Source organism: Mustelus asterias, chromosome 23 (assembly GCF_964213995.1).
Source record: "Mustelus asterias chromosome 23, sMusAst1.hap1.1, whole genome shotgun sequence".
In the NCBI taxonomy this organism is placed as follows: Eukaryota; Metazoa; Chordata; class Chondrichthyes; order Carcharhiniformes; family Triakidae; genus Mustelus; species Mustelus asterias.
Genome location: NC_135823.1, coordinates 40,126,853 through 40,144,823, shown reverse-complemented (window position 1 = coordinate 40,144,823; position 17,971 = coordinate 40,126,853). Strand labels below are relative to the sequence as shown.

The window sequence follows — 17,971 nt, the reverse complement described above, 5'->3', positions numbered from 1 at the left end:
GCATTTCTACGAGGGATTTCTGGATAGGTAAAAGGAGCAAGAAATCCTGGCTGATTTTCCCCTAATACAGGAACAGAAGCCAATTCTATTAATTCTTACATAGTTACAACTTAGATCAGCAAACTCAGCACTGACAAAGATTGAACTCAGGACTTTGGCTTCACTGTATAAATGAAACCATGCAGGGAGTTGCAGCTCCACAGCACTTTGTGTGTGTTTTTTTAAACAAGCTATGCAAAGTTGAAGCTACTGCTATTACTGAACTACAGACCTGGCTTGGCAGCTCCTCTCAGTAGCTTTTCCTCTCGATAACTAAAACAGCATACTGTTTTCAACACTCATACCATCTGTGCACACTGAACTGCATTAGTTTCTTTCAGATCTCTGACAACAGCTTGTATTTCTGAAAACGTTTATTGCAGCACTTTTCAAATATACTGAACTGTTGCTGAAATCTTTGCATTTGCTTGGCAGTAGTTAACTCTAATAAGCGCTATAAATATTCTGGCAATCCATAATGATCTCCACCTCATTTAAAATTTATCTACAAAATATGGACTTTTTGTGGATATAATCTTGAATACAATTTTTCTGAAAAAAGCGCTGGGTGTTAGATCGCCATGTAAATCTCCATCACCACATTTTAAGTTTTCTGGTTTCCCCTTTACTTTCTCTCACATATGGTACAATTCTACTGAGCAGGTCATCTTCTGACACTGTGTCTAACTGGCCATTCTTCAGCCTTAAGGATTGAGTGTCAACAGGCAATCTGATCCAGGGCCAAGCACAGTCTGACCCTTTCTTGCACCCACTGCCAAGTGCATTTTTCCAGCTCTGGATAGTAATCAAGAACAGAAGCTTAAAGCTGACTTTTCTCTTTTAAATCCAGAGACTGAATGTCATTCCAACCCTGATCAACTAACTCAATATCGGCTACAGGTCACTGCAGGTTTATGTGGTCAATTCATTCTTTACTTTTATACACAAACATGGGTAGTTACTTGCTGATACCTGTGCAGGAGACCCATACAAAACCACTTTAAAAAAAATACTTTGTGGGAAGTGAGCATCGCTGGCAAGGCTAGGATTTATTGTCCATCCCTAATTGCCTTTGAAGATAGTAGTGAGCGACCTTCTTGAATTGCTCCAGTTCATCTGGTGTAGATACAACCACAGTGGCATTAAGGAGAGAGTTCCAGGACTTTGACCCAGCGACACCAAATGAGCAGTGACATTGTTCCAAGACAAGGTGGTGTGTGACTTATAGTCACCTTCCCTTGCTGTTCTAGATGGTAGGGGTCACAGGTGTGGAAGGTACTATTGAAGGAGTCTTGATGAGTTGTGGCAGTGTATCTTGTTGATGGTACATCATTTTGTTGGTGGTGAAGGGGATGAATGTTTAAGGTGGAAAGTGGGGTGCCAAGCAAGCAGGCTGCTTTATTCTGGATGGCGTTGAGCTGCATTTATCAAGCAAGTGGGGTAGAGTCTCCTATCACATTCCTGGCCTGTGCCTTTTAGATGGTGGGCAGGCCCACCATCAATCCAGTGATCTAGATATAAACAACTAGGGGCATGCAATAGTGCTGAGAACATGCAATAATGCAGAGGGATTAGGATCTGAGGAGTCCATAGACCAGTATCCATGGACACAAATCATTAAAAACTAATGCACAGGTACAAAGAGCAAAGTGTTTATTGAATGATTGTTTTTAAATCGCAAGGGGGCTGGAATACAATGTGGAGAAAATGATGCTTCAGCTGTACAGACCTTTGTCAGACTCCCATTTGGAGCACTGTGGTTATTTTTAGACACTGCACCTCAGGAAGGATACAGCGGCCTTGGAGGGGACACTGCACAAATTCACCAGAATAACAGGGCATGAATGGTTAAATCAAAAGGGTGGTTTGCTTAAAACTGGCTTGTGTTTAGAAAGTCATGGGGTTATTTAATTGTTTAAAATGATTGACGGATTCTATAGAAAAGATAGAGAAATTATTTCCCCTGGTGGAGATTACAGACGCTTTGGACATAATCTTATTAGAGCCAGGCCATTTACATGCAAAATCAGGGAGCATTTTTTCAACACAAAGGATAGTGAAAATCTGGACCACCCCCACAAGAATGGATGTGATATATGTGTGGAAACAACTCAGGACTCAGATGGATAGATATTTGGTAGATAAGAATATCAAGGATATGGGGGCCAGTTAGCTCAGTTGGTGATGATGATTCAAATATAGTTTAGAGTAATACTAACGTGAGTTTGATTCCTGTTCCGTCTGAGGTAAACCTGACACCTGCCTCCTCACCCAGCCCGAGAGTGGAAGGCAATTGCATATAGTGGAACAGGCTCAAAGAATTGAATGGCCTCCTCTTTTATTCATGGTCCTCATGCATGTGCTGCTTTCCAGAGCTGCTGCAAGAGGCTGCATGATCAATAATAAAAGGGAAAAATGTGACTGAGAGAATACCACTGAGTGAGTCCCAAAGATCCATTCAGAAAGTGAGTGAACTCTATTATTGGAAATAGTTCAGTTCTCTCTCCAACCTTTAAAGGTTCCTAGCTTCCATCCATTAATCCAAGATCATTTCACATACTTGCACTTTCACATCTTTTCACTCACCTGTGATGTTTTGGTGTCTCTCTCTCTTATCCTGTCTTTCACTAACTTTATTAGTGATGTGATGTTGTAAAACTCTGCTTCCTCCAGCACACCTGAAAGGGACCAAATTAGCATCAACTATTCTCAATCTATAATACTGCAGAGAGATTAGAGAGAGTTCTTTTCAAGTACAACTCAATATTTTGCAATTTGTTATTTGTTCCTGGGATGGGAGCACTGCTGGCAAGCCCAGCATCGGTTGTCCATCCTAATTGAAGATAGCGATGAGCTGTCTTCTTGGCATAGGTAAATCCACAGTTCAGTTAAAGGAAATTCCAGGATTTTCATAGTGGCACTGAAGGAACCACAATACATTTCCAAGTCAGAATGGTGTGTGGCTAGGGGAATTTGCCAGGGATAGTATTCCCATGTGACTGCTGCCTTTGTCTTTCTAGGTGGAAGTGATCACGGATTTGGAAGTTGTCAATGGTGCCTTAGCAAGTTTCTACAATACACCTTGTAATTGGTGTACACTGCTGCCAATGTGTGGCATTGGTGGAGGGGATCAAGTGGGTTGTTTTATCTTGGATGCTGACAAGCTTTCGAATGTTATTGAAGCTACACTCATCTGGCAAGTGGATAATATTCCAACACATTCCTGACTTGTGTCTTGCAGATGATGGAAGGGTTTTGGAGAGTCAGGAGGCAAGTTCCTTGCTGTTGAATTTACAGTCTGCTCTTGTAGCCACAGTATTTATATGGCTGTTCCTGTCAGGTCATTGGTGCCCCCCAGGGTACTGATGATAGGGAATTCAGCAATGGTGACACTTCTGAATGTCATGGGGAGATGGTCAGATTCTCTCTTGCTGGAGATGGTCATTGCTTGGCACTTGTCTGGCATGAATGTTACTTGCTACTTATCAGCTCAAGCCTGAATATTGTCCGTATCTTGCAGTTCGCGGGCACGGACTGCTTCAGTGTCTGAGGAGCCCCAAATGGTACTGAACAATGTGAAGATTACCTCTTCAGTACGTATAAGAGAGGGAAGGTCATTGATGAAGCAGCTAAAGATAGTTGGGCCTAGGACGTTGCTGCAGAAGCTCCTCATGATACTGTCTTGGGGTTGAAATGATTGGCCTCCAACGACCACAACCATCTTGCTTTGTGAAAAATATGATTCCAACTGATTGGGAGTTTTCTCCCTGATTCCCACTGACTTCAATTTTGCTAGGGCTCCTTGATGCCACATTGTCAAACGTTGCCTCGATTTTGAGGTCTGTCACTCTCGCATCACATCTGAGGTTCAAGTCTTTTGTCCATATTTGGACCAAGGCTATAACGAAGTCTCGAGCCAATTGGCCCTGTGAAACCCAAACTGAGCAGTAATTGATGCTTAATAAGATTGTCAATGGCACCTTCCACCATTTTCATGACTGAAAGTAGACCAATGGGGCAGTAATTGGCCAGGCTGGAACTGTCCTGATCTTTGTGGACAGGACACACATGCAATTTTCCACGCTGTCAGTACGATGCTAGTGCTAAAGTTGCACTGCTGCAGCTTGGATAGCAGTGCGGCTAGTTCCAGAGCACAAGTCTTACAGCTGTATACAAAGCCTTCACTCATTTCCTGATGTCACATGGAGTGAATGATTGCCGAAGACCGCTATCTATGTTAGTTGGGACCTCAGTCAAGATGGATCATTCAGACTTGGCACTTCAGACTGAAGCTGGTTGCAAATGCTTCAAAAGCTTTATTTTTTGCACTGACGTACTAGTCTTTGAATTCATTGAGGATGAGATGCTTGTCGAGCATCCTCCTCATTCAGCTGTTTCATTGCTCATCATCATTCACGAATGAATGTGGCAGGGCTCCAGAATTTTAATCTGATTAGTTGCTTGCGGGATAGCTGAGTTCTGTCTACAGTATGCTCCTTCCACTTTTGCAAGCATGTAGTCCTGTGTTGCAGCTTCACCAGATTGGCACCACATTTTTAGGTACACCCCTTGGGCATAAAGTCAATTTTAAATATTGCCTTTTACTGGTCTCATCTTATTCAACAAAGCATCGCTCAGGATGAAAGCCATCATCGGAATTTACAGCCATGAATTTTCAAGGGCCTCAATAAAGTATAGAAGCTACTCAGTAGCTTAGACAAGGCCTCAAATATAAACTAGTGGAAAATAAATCCTGAACAGATATGGAAAGAATCTTTTCACCAAAAGTATGACAATTATCTTGAATAATGTCTGCAGTGCAGCAGCAAAACAGAACTGGGTAGCACTCAAAACAAGTAGAATTTGAATACAAGAGTTACACAACATTTCCCCATGTCCTTTATTTATAATCAAAGAATGTAATAATGATAAGCAAAAATTGAAGGTATAACAAACAAGTCTTGCCTTCCTCTGCTAAATCTTTATTGAGAACCAGTTTTCCATGTCGCAGGTAATTAAGCACAGGCCCAAAGTAAGTAGGATCTCGGTCTATTAAATAGGCACCAGTCTCATCCTGAAATGTCAAACACAGAATAAATTGGTTAGAAAAGAAAAATCACATTGGCAAGTTTTTACTAATTTTAGTTTCATCAAATTATTGGCTCAGATCTTGAGGAGTAGCAATCATCGTCAGATTGCCAGTGTGTCTGGAAATTTTCCCTACCGAACACTGCTTCGTATTTCACTGGAAATTATTGATCCTGGTTGTCCCAGTTGGGTGACGACAGGACACACCCAATTTTTACTGCACTAGCTGCCGTATGGTAGGTTTAAATATTCAGTCTGAATGCTGGTGAATGAATGCTAGGGATGGGTAAATGGTTAGGGGGCTTGGGGGGTGGCAATTTCTGTCACTGGTACTGTCTGAAGTCATGATGTGGAGATGCCGGCGTTGGACTGGGGTAAACACAGTAAGGAGTCTAACAACACCAGGTTAAAGTCCAACAGGTTTATTTGGTAGCAAACGCCACAAGCTTTCGGAGCACTGCTCCTTCGTCAGGTGAGTGGGAGATCTGCTCATAAACAGCAAACAGGGCGTATAAAGACATAAACTCAATTTACAGAATAATGAATGGAATGCGAGTCTTTACAGCTAATCAAGTCTTAGAGGTACAGACAATGAGAGTGGAGGGAGCATTAGCACAGGTTAAAGAGATGTGTATCGTCTCGAGACAGGACAGCCAGTGAGACTTTGCAAGTCCAGGCAAGTTGTGGGGGTTACAGATAGTGTGACATGAACTCAAGATCCTGGTTGAGGCCATCCTCATGTGTGCGGAACCTGGCTATCAGTCTCTGCTCAGCAACTCTGCGTTGTCGTGTGTCGTGAAGGCCGCCTTGGAAAATGCTTACCCGAATATCAGAGGCCGAATGTCCGTGACCGCTGAAGTGCTCCCCAACAGGAAGAGAACAGTCTTGCCTGGTGATTGTCGAGCAGTGTTCATTCATGCGTTGTCGTAGCGTCTGCATGGTTTCCCCAATGTACCATGCCTCGGGACATCCTTTCCTGCAGCATATCAGGTAGACAATGTTGGCCGAGTTGCAAGCGTATGTACCGTGTACCTGGTGGATGGTGTTCTCACGTGAGATGATGGCATCCGTGTCGATGATCCGGCATGTTTCGCAGCGGTTGCTGTGGCAGGGTTGTGTGGTGGCGTGGTCACTGTTCTCCTGAAGGCTGGGTAGTTTGCTGCGGACAATGGTCTGTTTGAGGTTGTGCGGTTGTTTGAAGGCAAGAAGTGGGGGTGTGGGGATGGCCGTGGCGAGATGTTAGTCTTCATCAATGACATGTTGAAGGCTCCGGAGGAGATGTCGTAGCTTCTCCGCTCCGGGGAAGTACTGGACGACGAAGGGTACTCTGTCCACCGTGTCCCGTGTTTGTCTTCTGAGGAGGTCGGTGCGGTTTTTCGCTGTGGCACGTCGGAACTGTCGATCGATGAGTCGAGCGCCATATCCTGTTCTTATGAGGGCATCTTTCAGCGTCTGGAGGTGTCCTTTGCGATCCTCCTCATCCGAGCACCTCAATATGCCAACATCTTCATGCACAGATTCGAACAAGACTTCTTCACCGCACAGGACCTTCAACCGACGCTATACACTAGATACATCGATGACATTTTCTTCCTTTGGACTCATGGTGAACAATCACTGAAACAACTATATGATGACATCAACAAGTTCCATCCCACCATCAGACTCACCATGGACTACTCTCCGGAATCGATTGCATTCTTGGACACACGCATCTCCATTAACGACGGTCACCTCAGCACCTCACTGTACCGCAAGCCCACGGATAACCTCACGATGCTCCACTTCTCCAGCTTCCACCCTAAACACGTTAAAGAAACCATCCCCTACGGACAAGCCCTCCATATACACAGGATCTGCCCGGATGAGGAGGATCACAACAAACACCTCCAGACGCTGAAAGATGCCCTCATAAGAACAGGATATGGCGCTCGACTCATCGATCGACAGTTCCGACGTGCCACAGTGTAAAACATAGAACATTACAGTGCAGTACAGACCCTTCGGCCCTCGATGTTGCACTGACCAGTGGTACCAATCTAAAGCCCCTCTAATCTACACTATTCCAATATCATCCATATGTTTATCCAATAACCACTTGAACACTCTCAACGTTGACGAGTCCACCACTGCTGCAGGCAGGGCATTCCACGCCCTTACTACTCTCTGAGTAAAGAACCTACCTCTAACATCTGTCCTATATCTCTCACCCCTCAATTTAAAGCTATGGCCCCTCGTGCTAGCCACCGACTTCCTCAGAAGACAAACACGGGACACGGTGGACAGAGTACCCTTCGTCGTCCAGTACTTCCCCGGAGCGGAGAAGCTGCGACATCTCCTCCGGAGCCTTCAACATGTCATTGATGAAGACTAACATCTCGCCAAGGCCATCCCCACACCCCCACTTCTTGCCTTCAAACAACCGCACAACCTCAAACAGACCATTGTCCACAGCAAACTACCCAGCCTTCAGGAGAACAGTGACCACGCCACCACACAACCCTGCCACAGCAACCGCTGCAAAACGTGCCGGATCATCGACATGGATGCCATCATCTCACGTGAGAATACCATCCACCAGGTACACGGTACATACGCTTGCAACTCGGCCAACATTGTCTAACTGATACGCTGCAGGAAAGGATGTCCCGAGGCATGGTACATTGGGGAAACCATGCAGACGCTACGACAATGGATGAATGAACACCGCTCGACAATCACCAGGCAAGACTGTTCTCTTCCTGTTGGAGGGCACTTCAGCGGTCACGGACATTCGGCCTCTGATATTCGGGTAAGCATTCTCCAAGGCGGCCTTCACGACACACGACAGCGCAGAGTCGCTGAGCAGAGACTGATAGCCAGGTTCCGCACACATGAGGACGGCCTCCACCGGGATCTTGGGTTCATGTCACACTATCTGTAACCCCCACAACTTGCCTGGACTTGCAAAGTCTCACTGGCTGTCCTGTCTGGAGGCGATACACATCTATTTAACCTGTGCTAATGCTCTCTCCACTCACATTGTAAAGACTTGCATTCCAATCATTATTCATTTTTCTGTAAATTGAGTTTGTGTCTTTATATGCCGTTTGCTGTTTATGAGCAGATCTCCCACTCACCTGACGAAGGAGCAGCGCTCCGAAAGCTAGTGGCGTTTGCTACCAAATAAACCTGTTGGACTTTAACCTGATGTTGTTAGACTCCTTATTGTCTGAAGTCCCAGACTTTAATGCAGTGTTGGAGACATTTACGAAGGATCCCGGGTAGCAGCAGAATTGCCTATCGAAAATTCAAACTTCCTGGGGAATTCCTATGGTGGTCCACAGGATCCCAACATACATCTCAGTTTTATGTCCAGGCTCCAACAAGCCATTGACTGGAAAATGTCACCCATTGTTTTAGTGGCTTTCATTATCTTCCTTTCTGGCTTTAACGCAACCATGTAGTAGTTGACTAAATGTGGTTTCTATAGCCCACCACAAGGTTTTAGGATGTTACAGACTTGTCAGTCTATTAGATTCAAATTTATGGGGCAGGATTTTCATTGTGGGATTCAGGCCATCAGGCTTAAATGGAAGTCAGAAAAGGATGAGCTCACCATTCAAATAAGGGCAACAGACAAGTTCTTGAAGTGAAGGGATAAAGAGAGGCCAAGCTCAATAGTAGCAGGACGCCTTTCAAGAAAAGTGAGAGAGAGGGCGCCCTTTGCATTGGGCCACCTCTGGAAGGGGAGTCCCTCTATATGGTGGCCTGTGATTACAAGTGAAGCCTGGCAAGCAGGCCTCCAAGCCTTTTTGGAGCGTTAAAACTCCTGGCCTGCCATCAGGAGGTGGCAGGACTACTTCCTGGTTGCTCCAAGAATCTGGCAGCCAACCTGAATTTTCCAGTTAGCCTCCAACAATAGTCTTTAGTAGACCTTTGATTATCTGCTGCTTGTGGAAGGGTAGCCCTGCTACTCCCCAATCCACCTCTGGGAAAATAACCCAGGGGCAGGATGGATCCAGGAAACTGGCAAACACCAGCAGGCAGTGCGAGATTCCATACTTGGCCCCACTGGGACTTAAACATTCACCCCATGGATCCTGGATATCACTGATTGGTTTGCATTCAATTTTCACAATAATCTAACCTTCACTTACAGCTACTTTCACTTCTAATTGTCAACATAACTCTGGTGGTAGCATTTACACCCGATTCAAAAGGCTGAAGCTCCGCTATAGACTGATATTCCTGTGCAAGATTGAGGGAATGCGGTGCTGTCAGAGATGATGTTAAATTGTAACTCCATTTGTCCTCAGGTGCACCTTAAAAAACATCCCAGACACTTTTTGGAGAAAAATAGAGTGATCCCCTGGTGCCTTGGCCAATGTTTATCCACACCACCAAACAATGTCCTACAAACAACGATAAGATAATTGACCAAATGAGTTTGGTGGTCATTTATCTTATTGTTGTTTGTAGGACATTGTTCTGTGCAAATGGACCATTATAACAACAGTTACTATACTTCAGAAGTTATTAGTGGACCATACATAAAGTGCTTTGGGACATCAAATGAACATGAAAGCTACTACAGAAAGGCAAGTATCTTCCTTCAATTATAGTATAAAAAATTCCGACCACTTTACAAGGCTTCTCTAAACATGGCACAGGAAAGATCAGAAACTGGGTTAAAGGGAAAGAGATGGGATGTTCATGATGGTGCAGTTCAAGACTGAACACATTTATGACTGACTTTAACATTTCTGATGTTATGATAAAGATTTGCATATGCCAGCATCAAACAATGAACTCAACACAAATACCAGCAGCAGCATTTGCTGATCTCCTCTGGCCCTTGGCCCCAGAGCTGCTTCTCCAAAGTTCCACTGCTGTTGAATTGATCACTCTGTTGAACTGCCTAACAGCAAGCTCAAAGCACATCATAAAACCCCTAAAATCTATATGCTTATTTTGCTTGAATGGAAAATTACATAGTTTTTCATTAAATATTCAGATTAAGGATAAACAAAGAAGCCTGCAACCATTCTACAACACAGCTGCATCAAGAAAACTGTTAAAGAAAAGCTAATAGCAAAACAAGCACAAGACAGGGAACACTTTGCCATTACCAGAAATATAAGGGATTGAACAAATGGTGTCCATGGAAAACAAGTCACCAGGTCATCCTGCACCTCCACATGCTTAGATACTAAAAGTACACAGAATTTAAAACATATCTATGATTCACACAGAATTTAAAACAATGTTCATTTATGTGGCGCCTTTCATGAACACCTTATTTTAAAGCACTTTACAGCCAATTAAGTACTATTGAAGTTTTGTCATTGCTGTAATGTAGGAACTTAATTTACTGGAAAAATTCAGAAATGATCAGCTGTTCTGCAACTGGGCAAAAAAACTGAACTAATTCCAAACTAGCTCGTTTCTAGAATACATGCTGAGGAGGTGGAGGCCATGAGTGGGACAATGACAACTCTCCATTGTTACGAACCCAGCAGCCAAAGTTAAATGCTCGGGTATTCCAAATCCCAGTGAAGCAGCTTGGAATGCTGATTCCTAACTGTATTTTTTGCAATTTGGTATAATGTGAGGAACGATGTGGAGACCGGGTAGAATGTCCCAGTCTTGTTGCAATAATTAAATAAAATGTTTATTAAACAGTAAAACACTGCAAAAAAGGCAACTAAAAACATACACTTAACTACATTAATAACTATACACAATTAAATTGACCCAGTTCCAAATCCCTCTACTTTTCCAGCCTCAGAGCTCCATCCCATAGGTTTAAACTATATGCAAAATACAGCAAGTTACCAGTCGGCACCTATATCTCTTGCGGTATTGCTTCTGGCTTAGAGACAAAATGGCTGTTCAAACATGATTTCTCCAGGCATTTGTTGGTTTGGGAGTGAACACAACATCCTGCTGTGTGTGGCCATGATCTTGGGCAAGCTCTCTGTATAGGATGAACTCTGCCACCAATATACTGCTTTATCTTTTCTTACCTGAACTGCCTGTCTTAGAGGCCCGTCTTAATGACATTTCTTACACGAGCTCACCCTTTTAGAATGCAAGTGTGAAATTCATCCTCATCTCTTTTGAACTTTTACAATCTTTGCTTTAATTCCTGGAATTCTATGCCCTATTGAATCGTAGAAACCCTGCAGTACAGAAAGGCCATTCGGCCCATCGAGTCTGCACCGACCACAATCCCACTCAGGCCCTACCCCCATATCCCTACATATTTACCCACTAATCCCTTTAACCTACGCATCTCAGGACACGAAGGGCAATTTTTAGCATGGCCAATCAACCTAACCCGCACATCTTTGGACTGTGGGAGGAAACCGGAGCACCCGGAGGAAACCCACAGACACGAGGAGAACGTGCAAACTCCACACAGACAGTGACCCAAGCCGGGAATCGAACCCAGGTCCCTGGAGCTGTGAAGCAGCTTTGCTACCGTGCCGCCCCACTTGTTATCCACTTCTCTTAGGTAAACCTCTGTTTATGGTATTGCTAGGCTAATCCGCATATAGAAGACCTCAGTTCTTTCACCTCAGCCAATCTGTCTTCCTAACCAATTACCATTTGAAAAATAGTTTGCTATCTTTTAATCATACACTACCAGAACACATTTTCAATTATTAGATTGCTTAATTTTCATTTTATCCCAACTTCTTGACACCATCAATGCAAAATTGCTCCTCCAGATACTGAGCACAAGGAATCAAACAAAGATAGGTCAACATTGTGGGTGAAGCAGGAATGAGCCTGCTCTGCCATTTAATGTTGGCTGATCTTCTATCTCAAGTTCATATTCTTGCCGCTGGTTTCACTAAAGCTCATGATGTCAACATTAGGTGTTGTGTGTACAAGGAACCCTCCGAGGGCCAATGTTTAATAGTTTCTCACTATCTAAAAAACATTGTTTTTCTCTTCTTCCTATCAAAGGTAATAATCTCACACTACCCCACATTATATTCCATCTGCCATCTTCTTGCCCACTCAATTAACCTGTCTATATCTTTTTGTAGTTTGTGTCCTTCTCATAGCTTTCTTTCCCATCTAGATTTGTTTTGTCAGCAAACGCAAGATGTATTACACTCCAGTCCTTCATCTAAGTCATTAATCTCGGCTGTAATCAGCTAAGTTCTAAATACTGATCCTTGCAGCACTCCACTACATGAGAATGTGCAAATACCAAAGTTAGTTGCTTTTATAATTAATAGCCCCAGAATAAACCTGAGAGCCGCCAAAGGCCACCTTCAGGAAGGCTTGGGTGTTTAATTTTAAAATGGGTTTTGCAGCTTTAGTGAAGCCTGTTAATCACTTTAGAGACCCTTTGTGCAGACAGGCAGTGCACACTGGGAGCCAGTGGCACTCTCAAAGCATGCAATCCATAAAACAGGAGCCTCAGAAAGCTGCATTAGGTATCCAAACACATTTAAAAGACATTTGAAAAGTAGACGCTGCAATAAATTAAATCCTGTGTGACGCAGTATCAAATCAGTACAACGCAAACGCATCACTAAACTTTTTAAAGCAGAAAGTCTAAGTGGTAGCTATATAATTACAATGCTTTTGTGAAATGAACAGCCAAAATTTCTTGATTAAAAGTTGCAACCTGATCGATAGAGTTGAATCTAAGCAGTCTGTTTCTCTCTTCCTTTCCTACGAATCAGTAGGGTTTGTGCACTAATAACTGAACCACAACAGCTCCAGATCCCTGGTATTTATAAATCCCAGGTCAAAGAAATTTACAGCCCAGGAGGCAGCCACTTATGGAGTCTGTGTGATTTTGCTGAAAATTATCAACTTAGTCCTAAACTCCCTGTCCTTTCCCCACAGCTTTTTAATGCTCCGTTTTCAAATTTCCATCAACTTTGGACTTTATGATTCCTGGAGGTACTCTATTCCCTAACATCTCTCTGCATAAAAGAACCTCTGGTCACTTGAGTGAGGTATCAGAAGTGACTAGCAACTGCAGAACCAAACTCCAAGTAAGGAATAAATATCTACAGGAGACAAGGGCAGGAATTTGGCGATAGGAATTATGTTTAAATGAGGCAATTGTGCATCTGGATTTCAGCAACATTCCTCTTTTCCTCTCAAAGGCAGTGTTTCCAGTGTGAACAGCAATGTAAGTATCATTGCTCCAGACAGAATTATTTGAGAATGCTAATTGATTTTTAATACTCAATGTAACTGCTCAGAAAAAAGAGACCTACACGTACCATTTGTACCACTTATTGCAGTATTGAAACATGCAGTGAAGTGACTACACTGTTCGGAATACAATTAAACTGGCAAACTTCATATTGAATCAAGTGAAAGAACCACCTTGTACATTTTTTTCAAATAGCAATCCAATTCCCTATTGAATCTCTCAATCGAACCTGCCTCCACCACCACCCTCTCAAGAAGTTTAACTGACTCCAACAACCCTCTGGGTGAATTTTTTTTTTCCTCAGGGCATTTTTACTTCTTTTGCCAATTATTTTGAACCTGTACCCTCGAGTTCTTGATGCTCGAGTGGGAACAATTTCTCGTTATTTAATCATACAATCCCTACAGTACAGAAGGAAGCCATTCCATCCATTGAATCTGCACTAACTCTCCGAAAGAGCATAACCCGCCAACTTATCCCTGCAACCCTGTATATTTACCATGGCTAATCACCTAACCTACACATTTTTGGACACAAATGGGCAATTTTGCAGGCCAATCCATCTAACCTGCACATCGTTGGGAGTGCAAGAAAACAGAGCATGCAGAGGAACCCATGCAGACACAGGGAGAATATGCAAACTCCACACAGTCACCCAAGGCTGGAATTGAACCTGGGTTCCTGGCACTGTGAGGTAGCAGTGCAAATCTTTACCCTGCTCATACCCCTCAGGATCTTGAATACCTCTATCAAGTCTCCTCTCAGATTTCTTTTCTCAAAATAAAACACAGTCCCAACTTCTCCAATCTATCCTCATAGCTACAGTTCTTTCATCTCTGGAATTATTTTTGTGAATCTCCACTGTACTCTCCCCAATATCTTCACATCCTTCAAGTATGGCACCCAGAACTGGATGCAGTGCTCTAGGAGGCCTAACTAGTGTCTTATACAAATTCAACATGACCTCTTACTCTTGTACTCCATGCCCCTATTATTAAAGTCTAAGATGTTATATGATTTAACTGCTCTCTCAACATGCCCTGCCATCTTCAATGACTTATGTACATATACACTGAGGTTCCTCTGTTTCTACACCTTCTTCAGAGTTTCTCCCTTTATACTGTCACTTCATATTTTTCCTGACAAAAGGAATCACCTCAGTCTTTTCTGCATTGAACTTCATCTGCCATTTGTCTGCCCAATCCACCAACATGACTATGTCCTTTTGAAGTTCAAAACTATCTCTTCACAATTGACAATGTTTGTATCATCTGCAAATTTTGAAATTATGCCCTGAACACCACAATCTGGGTCATTAATATACATCAGGAAGACCAAGGGTCCCGACCCTGACCCCTGGAGAACTCCATGACAAATCTCCCTCCAATCTGTAAAACAACCATTTATCGCTACTTGTTCCTGTCACTCAGCCAATTTCTTATCCAAGTGTCTACTTTCCCCTTTATTCCATTAAGGTAGAATTCTGCTGACAAGTCTGTTGTGTAGCACTGTATCAAATGCCTTTTGAAAATCCATATACATCACCTCAACAGCATTGGCCGCAACCTTCTCTGTTACCTCCTCAAAAAACTCGCAAGTCAGTTAAAGATGATTTTCCCTTAATGAATCCACGCTGGCTTTTCTTAATTACCCTGCAATTACTTACCCAAGTGACTGTTGAATTTGTCCCAAACTATAGTTTCCAGAAGTTTCCTCATCACTGAAGTCAAAATGACTGGATACATCTCATCTGGTCTTGGTGCCCTTTCTATTTTAAGTACATGTAGCCTAACACCACCTTCTCAATTGTAAATTATTTGAGTATACCAGTTACCTCCTCTCTCACCTCCATCTTCTTCCTTTATAAAGACAAATGCAAAGTAAACCTTTAAACTTCTGCTGTTCCTCCAACTCCACATGCAAGTCCCCTTTTTATACCTAATCAGCTCTACTCTTCCTTTTACCACTCTTCTATTATTTACATACTTAAAAACCTCAGAATTCCCCTTTATTTTAATTGTCAGTCTCTTTTCATGCTCTTTCCTTCCTTTTCTTTTACTTCCTCTCTGGTCCTTCTATATTCAGCCTGATTCTCCATTAGATATTCTATCTGATATCTGCACTTCTTCCTTTTCATCTTCCCCATCATCTCTCTCGTCATCCAGGGTGCTCTAGATTTATTTGTCCTACCTTTCCCCTTCAAGGGAATATAACTCGATGTTTCCTGTAATACTACTTATTTGAAGGTGGCCCATTGAACAAAGAACAATACAGCACAGGAACAGGCCCTTCGGCCATCCAAGCCCGTGCCACTCCCTGGTCCAAACTAGACCATTCTTTTGTACCCCTCCATTCCCACTCCGTTCATGTGGCTATCTAGATAAGTCTTAAACGTTCCCAGTGTGTCCGCCTCCACCACCTTGCCTGGCAGCGCATTCCAGGCCCCCACCACCCTCTGTGTAAAATATGTCCTTCTGATATCTGTGTTAAACCTCCCCCCCTTCACCTTGAACCTATGACCCCTCGTGAACGTCACCACCGACCTGGGGAAAAGCTTCCCACCGTTCACCCTATCTATGCCTTTCATAATTTTATACACCTCTATTAAGTCTCCCCATATCCTCCGTTTTTCCAGGGAGAACAACCCCAGTTTACCCAATCTCTCCTCATAACGAAGCCCCTCCATACCAGGCAACATCCTGGTAAACCTCCTCTGTACTCTCTCCAAAGTCTCCACGTCCTTCTGGTAGTGTGGCGACCAGAACTGGACGCAGTATTCCAACTGCGGCCGAACCAACGTTCTATACATCTGCAACATCAGACCCCAACTTTTATACTCTATGCCCGGTCCTATAAAGGCAAGCATGCCATATGCCTTCTTCACCACCTTCTCCACCTGTGACGTCACCTTCAAGGATCTGTGGACTTGCACACCCAGGTCCCTCTGCGTATCTACACCCTTTATGGTTCTGCCATTTATCGTATAGCTCCTCCCTACAGTAGTTCTACCAAAATGCATCACTTCGCATTTATCAGGATTGAACTCCATCTGCCATTTCTTTGCCCAAATTTCCAGCCTATCTATATCCTTCTGTAGCCTCTGACAATGCTCCTCACTATCTGCAAGTCCTGCCAATTTTGTGTCGTCCGCAAACTTACTGATCACCCTAGTTACACCTTCTTCCAGATAGTTTATATAAATCACAAACAGCAGAGGTCCCAATACAGAGCCCTGCGGAACACCACTAGTCACAGGCCTCCAGCCGGAAAAAGACCCTTCCACTACCACCCTCTGTCTTCTGTGACCAAGCCAGTTCTCCACCCATCTAGCCACCTCCCCCGTTGTTCAGCCAACATTTGATTCCAATTCCCTCAAATCAGCTGCATTCTCATGCCATGGAATTTGGCTTTCCCACAGTTAATTATCTCTCTCTGGATTGTTAGTTGTCCTTTTTCACGGCCAACCTAAACCTTATGAGACAATGTCATTGTCCTCAAATGCTCTCCCACTGATATTTGATTCATTCATTCCCCAGATCTAACAGCTGTTGCCCTCTTGTTAGACCGGAAACCTACTGCTACCGAAAATGATCTTGAACACATTCCAGGAACTCTCGCTCCTCTTGTCCCTTTGCCCTATTCCCATCCCAGTCTATATTTGGATAATTAAAGTCCCCATTATATTTACTCAATAATTCTTGCACCCCTCTAAGTTCTTTGCAAATTTGTTTCTTTGCATCCCTTCCATTAGTTGGTGGCCTATGTATTACACCGATCAATGTTATTACATCTTTTTCATTCCTTGCCTCCAGCCACAGATTCCATCCTTGACCCCTTTAGAACATCCTTTCTCTCCAGGACTGTAATGCGCCATCCTTAATCATTAGTTCTCCCCCACCTCCTTTTCTGACCGTCTAATGATTGCCTACTCTAATTCCATCAAACTCTCCAAGTATTCTATTTACCTTGATACTATTCTCTGATATAGCCTCCTTATCAGTTAATACTTCTCTACTTCTGACTGCCAGTTTCTCTACTCTCCAAATTTCCCCTCAGGTTCCCACCCCCCCTACCAATCTAGTTTAAACACTCTCTAACAGCATGAGCAAGCCTCCCCAAATGGACATTAGTTTCAGTCCTGTTAAGGTTCATATAAGTTCACAGAGTTTGTAGAAGCCCTACAATGCAGGAGGAGGCCCTTCGGCCTATCAAGTCTGCGCCAAGTCTCTGTCAAAGTGTCTTATCCAGGCCCATCCCTGTCCTATCTCCGTAACCCCATGTATTTACCCATTAATCTCCCTAATCCACACATCTTGGGACACTAAGGGGCAATTTAGCACGGCCAATCCACCTAATCTACACATCTTTGGACTGTGGGAGGAAACCTACTCAGACATGGGGAGAACGTGCAAACTCCAGACGGTTACTCAAAGCTGGAATTGAAAGCAACTCCCTGGCACTGTGCGGCAGCAGTGCTAGTCACTGTGCCACCATATATCAAAGGTGCAACCCATCCTTCTTGTACAGGTCCAACCAGCCCCAGAACTAGTTCCAACTCCTCAAAAATTGCAAACCCTCTTCCATTTCTCCAGCCACGTGTTGAACTGCACAGTGGCACAGCAGTTAGCACTGCTGTCTCACAGCTCCAGGGACCTAGGTTCGATTCCCAGC

At 43.6% G+C, this 17,971-nt stretch overlaps 1 protein-coding gene across 2 annotated transcripts in view; it reads right to left on the bottom strand.

Annotated features, from left to right (window-relative positions):
- The window catches only part of LOC144510663 (BTB/POZ domain-containing protein KCTD5-like), a 67,633-nt gene that overhangs the window by 23,985 nt on the left and 25,677 nt on the right, over window positions 1-17,971 (bottom strand). For both annotated transcript variants that reach the window (XM_078240351.1, XM_078240352.1), the window contains exons 2-3: window positions 5,005-5,113; window positions 2,626-2,717 (exon numbers count right to left, since the gene is read on the bottom strand). In XM_078240351.1, coding sequence (XP_078096477.1) covers window positions 2,626-2,717; window positions 5,005-5,113 — 201 coding nt within the window. The remainder of the gene's footprint in view (window positions 1-2,625; window positions 2,718-5,004; window positions 5,114-17,971) is intronic.